Source organism: Melospiza georgiana, chromosome 14, assembly GCF_028018845.1.
Source record: "Melospiza georgiana isolate bMelGeo1 chromosome 14, bMelGeo1.pri, whole genome shotgun sequence".
Lineage (NCBI taxonomy): Eukaryota > Metazoa > Chordata > Aves > Passeriformes > Passerellidae > Melospiza > Melospiza georgiana.
Window position 1 is genome coordinate 13,977,880 of NC_080443.1, and position 9,120 is coordinate 13,986,999.

At 50.8% G+C, this 9,120-nt stretch overlaps 1 protein-coding gene and 1 non-coding gene across 2 annotated transcripts in view; one reads left to right on the top strand and one right to left on the bottom strand.

The window, feature by feature from the left end:
• The window catches only part of VAC14 (VAC14 component of PIKFYVE complex), a 58,478-nt gene extending 55,796 nt beyond the window's left edge, over window positions 1-2,682 (bottom strand). Inside the window, exon 1 of the mRNA XM_058034069.1 lies at window positions 2,548-2,682. Within this exon, the coding sequence (XP_057890052.1) occupies window positions 2,548-2,651 (104 nt within the window). The 5' untranslated portion in view covers window positions 2,652-2,682. The remainder of the gene's footprint in view (window positions 1-2,547) is intronic.
• On the top strand, window positions 196-266 carry TRNAG-GCC (transfer RNA glycine (anticodon GCC)). Its single transcript has one exon. It is a non-coding gene; the product is annotated as a tRNA-Gly (tRNA).
• Window positions 2,683-9,120: the final 6,438 nt, after the last annotated feature.

Here is a 9,120-nt window from a genome sequence, read left to right on the forward strand (position 1 = left end):
GCTGTGGATGAAGAAACCCACATCCCTGCTCCTGCCTACAGAACAGCTCCCAAGTCCCAGCTTGCCCACCCAGCCCTTCAGCCTCAGTTTGCTGTTGGCAGAGCTCTTGGCCAGGCAGGGGTGCAGGCTGTGGTGCAGGCAGTAGTGCAGGCAGTGGGGCAGGCTGTGGTACAGGCAGGCGTGCATGCAGCAGTAGCATTGGTGGTTCAGTGGTAGAATTCTCGCCTGCCACGCGGGAGGCCCGGGTTCGATTCCCGGCCAATGCAGTGCTCTTTTCCTCCTTTTTGCTTGCATTTCTATCCATAATGCAGATTTAGGCACCTTGAAAACTCGCCTAAATAATCATCTTTACCTTAACTGCCAAAAGAGGTGTGAAAGCTTTCACTGCCTAACTCCACAGAGGGTTTCTCTGGCACTATGTGAGTCTCGCACTTTATAATCTAGGAAAACCATTACAGAAGATGTTTATGAACTTTCCCTCCTCAAAATTACAAACACCAGCTCTCTTCTCATCTCACTCTGTGCAAAGCAGCTGCTCCCTTTTGCCCTGGGGATACCAGGCAGTCCCTCCCTCACTCTCCCTAATCCAAAGCCAAGTTCTCCAACAGTTACAGCCTGATCCACATTCACAGACTGCTGTAGGGATAATGGCTCCATTTCCAGTCCTGCTCTAAGAAGAGAAATACACTGAGCTTGAGCATGACAGACCACTGAGGTGATAATTTTGCTACCTACATTTTACAGACGCAGCTTTGTTTAAACAGGAGTAAGTTCACAGACTTCCTTCATGAGTTTAAAGGACTCAAGATTCAATTAATGAGGCAAAAAAATGCAGCATCGGAGCCTGCAAGCATCAGGAGCTCTTCCTGCGTTATCAGGAGGAGGAGATGGTTCCTGAGTAAAGAGGCAGCAAGTCCCTCCTGGCTTGGTGCCATGGACACGGAAGTGATGCTGTTGGGGCCATTCTATGATGGGTGTTAGATGAACTAAACCTGTGAAATCTGTAGAAAAGGTTGGCCCTTGCCTTTTTCCTCCTCACACTCTTCCCAAGTTGTACTTCCAGCTTGATCAGATGAACTGCCTGACCCCAAAGCAGACTTTGGTTGGTGCAAGGCCAGCATAAACCCTTAATCCTGGGGCAGAGTAAGCTGGAGCAGAGCTGCTTGGATAAGGCACAGAGTATCACCCCTCACAATGCAGCAAAGAAGTTACTCAAGTACTCCTGAGGCTGGAGTTATGAGGACACTGCAATCCACCTATAATATATTATTCCTATAACAAAGAGAGAAAATGAGAGAAAACTAGATACACCAAAGAGCAGAAGGGTTGGGTTTGAACCAGAGCACACACTCCCCTTGTCCCAGATGCCATTTTTCTCTGCTGACCTCTCAGACAGCACCCTCTGTGTTCAAGGCAGGCAGTTCCCACACCACATCCCCACTGAACTCTCAGCACAGCAAGTCCATCCCCATATAACCAAACTGCCTGACTGCTGGCCTTGCAGGCTCACCATGGCCACATCTCCCACCCAAAACTGACCCACCGGTTCGGCCCATCGCCCCCAGCCCTGTGCAGGGCTGCACCCTGAGGCAATGTTTCAGATCTCCTGCAGGAGCTGAGCTCTCAGGCAGTGCCCAGAGAGGACACAGTCCTTCCCAGGGAAAGCTGTGGCCAAGCACGGCACCCAGACCAGGACAGCAAGGGTGAAAAGACAGGCAAGGAACGCGTACAAGCAACACCACAGGGGCATGGACACAACACAAGCTGCCCGCAGACCTTGGCCTGGCATGATCCAAAAGCAAGGCCCAGATCTGCTGGAACAGCAGCTGTGCAGAAAGAACCAAGGGCAACACCCGATGGCCAGGGGTGACAGTAACCCTTCCCATCACTCTAGCCAGGACCCAGCACGGGACAAGTCTGGGTGAGCCCTCGGGGGAGAGGCACCAGCACTCTGCATGTGTCGCAACAGAGCAAGCAGTACATTTCCAATGAAATCCTACGGGGATGGCACTCACGTATTCACCTCGCACCGGGCACCCACGGCCAGACTGAGCCTTCTGTCAGGGGCTCCTGGGATGCACCGGGAGCCAGCGGGTCCTGACGGGCACCAGGAGCTGGCACACTCGGGATAAGTTTCGGTGCCCGGTGGGATGGGGCGTGCAGACAGGGAGCAGCTCCGGGAGAGATCCCGGCTGCCCGAGCACGGCGCTGTCCCCGACAGGGTCACCGCGTCACCGTAGCCCCTTCTCGCAGGGTGCCAGGCCCGCAGCCCCGGTACCGCGGGGTGCCCGCCATCCCCGCCATGCCTGCTCCCACCGGGCACCGGGCCGCTCCCTCCCGCCTCCCGCTGCACGGCTGGACCCGCCCAAGCATCACGAGCCGGCTCCTGCCACGCCGGGGCCGCAGGCAGCCCCAGCACCGCAACACCTCTCCCCGCCCTTCCCGGATCACCGGGTCGGGCTCCCAGACCCAGCACCGGGGCCGCCCGCACCGGCACCGCCCTCATTCCCGCTGCCCTCCCGGTTCCCGGAGCCTCCCGCCGCTCACTTCTCTATCTCCAGGGCCGCCACCTTCCTCTTCTCGTAGAGTTTGTCGGTGAGCGCCCGCACCACGCCGGGCGTCAGCGGCGACAGGTCCCGCTCCGCGTTCATGGCCCCGCCGCCGCCACCGGCGGCCACGTGACCCCAGCCGGCCGACGCGCACACGTGACCCCGGCGCGCCGCACAGCGCCCCCGCGCGGCGCGGAGACACGCGGCACCCGCTCATTAACCGCGCCTCGTTAACGGCAGCGTCATTAGCCAGAGACGCCTTGGCCCGCACAGCCCGAGGGGCACGGTCCCGGCCCTGGCCACAGGCTGATGTCTAAAAGGATTTAGCAGCACTTAATCACTGATTAATTTAACACTTACCTAGTGATTCGACAGACTCTGCTGTAACCGTAACAGTCACTCAATTTTCTATTAAGTGTTTAAATTGAACTCTGCACATGCACCCACACAGACACACCGGCAGATGTTAGTAAGTGTCCCCAGCTGTACCTACTGAAATTCCCCTCAAGTGCCAGTGAAATACTTGGATCGAGTGCCCTGGTGTTCCTCAGCGGGTGAGGGCTGAGCCTCAGGGCGTGCTGGTATCGGTGCAGGCTGCAGCACTTCAGCTTGTGGCACAGACCGATTGTTTGTGCCTGTCTAAACGTCTCCTGCCCAAATGATTCTCCCTCTTGTGCCAGCACATCTGGCCACCTCACACTTCACAGGATGCCTTTTGAAGGCGATCAGGACATCTAATTTCAAGCTCCCTGTGGAGCCCTTGGCACACCCAGCACGGAGATATTGCACCTAGGGAGAACCTGAGAGTCCAGACTAAACAGGAATTACTGGCAAGGGCAGGACTGACAGCAAAAGGGACTGATGTGGTGAGCAGCTGTGCCAAGAATCTGCACCTCACTGTGGATTTATCTGATGTTTGATAGAGAGAGGTAGGAATGCCACTTCCATACCATGGAGCCTTTTCTGCGGGGCCAATGCCCAACTCTGTTGCGTTGTGTTTGTACAAGTCGAACTGTTGCGTTTCCCTTTTTTATGCAATGGTTCTGCCCTGGTTCTCTCCTCCCTCCCTTGTGCTGCCAGTTATCCCAACTCCTCCCCAGTTGCCTTGGAGACTAATGTACCCTTTCTCAAATCCCTCCCTGGTGCCCTGTCCGTCACTCGGCGCTCACACCCTTCTCTCTAGAAACTTCCAGCTAGAACATCGAGTGAGTGGAACAGGGGCAGGGGGGGCCGCACCCTCAAGTTATCCCCATTGGTGTTCTCTCTAAGTCAATATTTTGTATCCCACTCTCCTCTAAAACTCTATTCGCCAGAGGATTGACTCCTCCCCTGTCTCCCTCCCTCCTTATAAGCTGTTGCAGCCTCCGTGACTTTCTCTTCAGCCGTTGGTTCCACTGGGGTCCAGTAAGCCTGCACTCACCACAGCTGGAGAGCGCTCTCTTTTTCTGCTCACTGTAACTGCAAGCCACGTCCTACGACAAGGTGGTGCTGCTGTCACAACACAGAGTGTTTGCCTGAGGTGCTGTCCCGAGCCACGGAGATGAGGATAATGCTCCCCAACTGCCAGCGGTGCTGGATAGCCAGCCGGGACGTCCCAGAAGGAAATCCTTCCCCAGCCTGACCGCTTCACAACTCTCATTCCATCTGCTTCCAGCCAGCTCCTGCCATGTGCAAAGCTGAGCCAAAGAAGGATTTCGGCTTCTGCTGGCAGGCTATGGGTTCAAGGGCTGCCTGTGTTCAGGGTGGTACCGACCCACATGCAGCAAACACCTCAGAGAGTCCACTGATGAGGCGATAATCCCCCACGACTAAACCTACCATGTCTAGAAGAACAAAATGCTTCCTACAAGTAGGAAGGAAAGGAGGAAACCCTGCAAAAAATCCATAAGAAAAGCTTAGGGTACAAAAAGCCCAAGAAAAAACCATGTCTAGTATGTGGCTGCTGCTTGGCCAAGTTGAAAGCAGGGCACATGTTTTCCCTCTCTGGATGCTCACACTTCATTGTTAATTTTTTTCCCCCACAAAAGTCCTCAAAATAAACTGAGAAAAGGGAACACAGAGCACAATGACACAGGTGTGAGTACAGGATGGCACATGGATTGACACCGCAGTGCCACTGGTCCAGCACAGGGAACCCAGCATGTTTCCCTGCTGCAAGCACAACATTTAGCACAAAGGTCAAGTAAAATCAGACAGAAAAAAAGGTACTGAAAGTAATGAGCAGAATGTAATTAAACCACAACCAAGTTTAATTAAAATGTAGTAAACAGGGATCAAATACAGTCCAATGAAACTGGGACATCACACATGCCCACGAGAACAGAATGTGAGTTGAGAGACAGGGCTCTGCATCCCCCAGCAGGTGCCTCTTGAAGCAAGCACAGGGTCCTCTCTACATTACAAAGGTCTGGGCACAGGACCCTCACCCAGGGCAGATGCTCCTCCCCACTGATAGTGAGGGTCAGGCTTTTGGCTTTAGTTCTGTGTGGCTGCAGGAGATGCACAGAAATAATTTCATCTGGCACTAACCCATTTCCCACCAGGCAAGCAATGCAGCAAAACACCCACTGTGTTTTCCCTGGCAGGTGCTGCTGTACCCCACAACAAAGCCTCCCCTCACCCCTCTCCATCCCAGTTGATTTAGGGCCATTCACAAGAGGAATCTGCTTCAAAGAGACACAGCCTTCCAGAATAACACTTTAAAACCATTTCACTTAATTGAATCATGCAGTACAGCAGGTAAATAATGAGGCACCAGATGAGACATGGCAAACCCCCTGGCTGCAGTGATAGGAGACATATGCAACAAGCAGAAGCACAGCATGAAAACAGTACAAAAGCAAGAAGGCAAAAATAAATCAACACCACCATCAGTAAAGATTACTTCCAAAGACATTTTAAAAGGAATTGCTTATTGGGGCAGAAAGCTGACTTCCCTTGCTCCAATTCAGCCACTAAAAGGCTGGGGAAGGCCAGGTCACAGTTCCACTACAGAGGTCTCAGGGCAGAGCAACTGGGCTTCTCTGGGATGAGGGCTCCAACCACTCCCTTAGCATAAAATAGCTTAATGCACCCCAGGGAATTACCCAGGATCATCTCATTTTACAGAATACAGGAGGAAATAATGACTGCTGACTTGCTGGCACAGAAACTGCTTCATCTAAGCCATTGTCCTTGGAAAGCCCCAGCTCAGCTGTAGCACATCTCAAACACTTCCAGTTGGCTTCCTAATGTTGCCCTGTCTTTATAGTGATTTAAACAGGCTAAACTATCCTCCCCATTTTTCTGCTCTGCTCTATTAAAGAGCAACTACTGCCTCACAGACCATCTCATGCCAAGCCCTCTGACATTTTGCTTACAAATTAAAAAACAGTCTCATGTCTAAAACCACCCTCACTTACTTTACAAAGTGACTCAGGAAGGGTGGGGAGGGCATTCAGGATTGCTCAGACAGTGACCTGCTCTCCCACCTGCAGACCCATTTCCAGCTGGGTCTCATCAAATTTTTTTTGTGTGTCCCTTCTTGGTGCTCAACACCTTCATGAGCAGACCCTGGGATGCAGAGAAAAGTTGCCAAAAGCAGGTGGAGGGAGGTGGAGAAGAAAGGGCAGGGCTGTTAGCTCTGCTTGGAGGTCCCTGTTATCTTCTGCCAAACTAGATTAGGGTTTAATTACAACCTAAAGGGGAAATCTAATTTTTAGGCTAGAACAATGCATATGTTTTTCAAAAACAGAGAAATAAGCACATTCCAGTGAGATCTGCGAGGAATTAATTTCCTCTGGGGCCACTTGTTGGCCATTTGCCTGTTTCTCTGTATTCCTATTTTTTTAGAACCAATTTAGGCTTTTGGAAATGGGAATGCTGAATCAGTGTTTGGCTTTTAATCACCCCATCTCCCCCTCAATTGCCTTTGCTGGACCTGAGCCTGCAGGCACTTGCTCCTCCTGATGCTGAGTCACCTGAGTCTGAGGAGTTGGTGGCACTGAGGGTCCCAAGCATCTGGCACGAGAGCAGCCTCTGCTCCAGAGGGCTTGGCAGGGCCCCATTGCTGCCTCTTTCCTGCTGAGGATGCTGTGACAGCTCCCTGTCCTGCTCTGCATGTTAATTAAACAGGAATGTATTTCCTCTGGGTCCCTCAGCAGCCACCATGTGATTGTGTGTGGCAGAGCTGGAAATGAAGATGGTTCTCCAAGCTATTAACATCTCAAATTGCTCATCAAGAGCCCAGCAGAAGGGCAGCATGTCAGATATTATTTCTGGGCCACATTAAGCACTGTTGATATTCTTAAGTGATCAGAATAAACTAATTCAGTCTGACACCAAGGGAATCAGGTATCCAAAGAGTGAGGAAAGTGAGCTCAGTAGAATTGAGGCATCCATACATCCAACCTTGCTGGAGCCCATCAGCAGAGCCTCCCAGCATCCATCAGACACACACAATAATTTTGGCCAGGGGAAAAAAAATGGGTTTTTTTTCCTACCTGGATTAGACTCTTGTGTGCTTAGATTTTTTTTTCCCCTTTCAACTGTTCGAGCCATTCTTTCTTCTTCACTCTAGTCACTGAAATATCTTCCAGAGAAATCTCTTTCCTGTAGAAGAAGTTAAGTCTTTGGGTTGTATCCTGGCCACTCAGCTTCTCTTCCTGTGGCATTACCATAATCTTGGCCTTGGTCAGTAGTGGTTCCACCTTGGAGCCACCTGGTATTGGTTCTGTAAGACACTGGGGAAGCTTCTGGCAGCTTCTCACAGAAACCACCCTTGTAGGCCCCCCTGCTACCAAAACGTTGCCATGCAACCCAGTACGTGCCAGCCTCTCACTAATCTGTAATAGTGCTCAGATTTTATGATTTGGCCTGCCACTATGTTTGTGTCGGAGGGGAGCCCGCAGAGAAATCACAGTGGGAACTGCATTTCCTGTAATTACATTGCATCCTCACTGCTGGATAAAGTCTGCCTAAAAATGTTGTTGCAACTGCTGGTGTACTTCTATTTTTAGTGTTGCTCTTTTTTTGTTTTTAATGACATTTGAAATTAAGTTATTTTCTCCATGGGAGCTCTGGAGGTCTACAGGTATTTTGACAGCCCAGAAACATTAAATCAAAATAGTTTAAAAACTGAAGAGGATCTTTAGCCAGGCTGATGTGTAGGCTTGGATTTCTCTTTGCCCCTTTAACCCTTTCATTCCAAATTCAGTTCTACCTCTGAGAGATGGGTCATTTGTTGTGTTTTGCATTCTCATTGGGAATTGATCCTATTTTCTTCCCTCAGGGTTTGAGCTAACCCATGAAATCTAAGGCAGTCTCATGACTTTTCTGAAAAAGATAAGCTAAACTATTTTTAAGTCATCTTTTCAAAAGTCTTTCTATAGAGAAAAGCCTTCCCTGCAGGGAAGGCAACCCAAGAAAGGAAGGGAAAGAACCCATGTGCCTGGTGTACTGTTATTTTGCCAGGCACTTTTGAATTAATTTTGTGTAAAGCTCTCTTGAAGTGGCCTGTACATCATCAGGCTTCTGATATGGAGGCACCAGGGACAGGGGCATCAAAGTAATGCAAGGATGAGCACACATACTGTGCCCCATGCCCCTGACTGGGATCCTTTTTCCTCACGTGTTTGTAAGGCTGTGGTTTACCAGTGCCACCTCCTGCTGCCAGCACACAGTGCTTTCCTCAGTGTGTGCTAAAAGCAGGTCCCCTCTGCAGCCTTCTCCCTTTTTATGGACAAATACACAGAATTGTCCCAGCAGCTGCAAGAAGATAACTGTCAATGTCTCTCCCTTGGAGGCAGAGGTGCATTTCTTATTTGAGGTGCACTTCTTATTTGAGCATGATGGCAAAGCAGAAATGTTCCTTTTAGACCCCTCAGCATGAGGCTGAAACCAAATGACAAGCAGGCAGGGGATGGGCAGACAGGGCAGGCACTGCAGAAGTGCCCAGGCACTGCTTCTACTCACTGAATGCTGGTTGCATTTTTTTTTTTTTTGGTGGAGCCTGGTGCAGGAGCTGATCATTTGGACAGAGCCCACTTTCAGTGGCCTCTTGGAAGGCAAACCCATCTGGAGCATTAAGGAGAACCTCAAGCTGGTGTTCTTCTGCCTGTGCTGCCAAGGGGTGCGTGTAGAGCTGGGGATCAGCCCCCAGGAGCTGTGTTCTGGCAGCTGCTTCTGCACAGGTCACTCTGAGACTTGTGACAAAGAGAGAATGCTTGACTCTGCTTTCAGAGGCACGGATGGAGCTGTTCTGGGGTGCATTCAGTGGCGAGGCTGGTGTGACCGTCCTCCTGTCCCTGCAGGACAGACAGCCAGATCCCGGTGCTAAGAAACCACACCCCACTGGGAGAATTAAAAGGCACAACTACATCTGTAAAATGTTAACAAAGGGAACTAAAAAGAAAGCCTGGATAGTGTTCCAGGAACCACATATAAGAGATAGGAAAAATTAGTGACATGAACAGAACCTAATATTTGTGAAAGGAAGCCAGGCATATGTGGTGGGTATCACTGTGAGATACAAATATACTGAAGCATCTTTAGAAGAGGCTGTGATAGAAAAGGTGAGGAAATACCAACACCT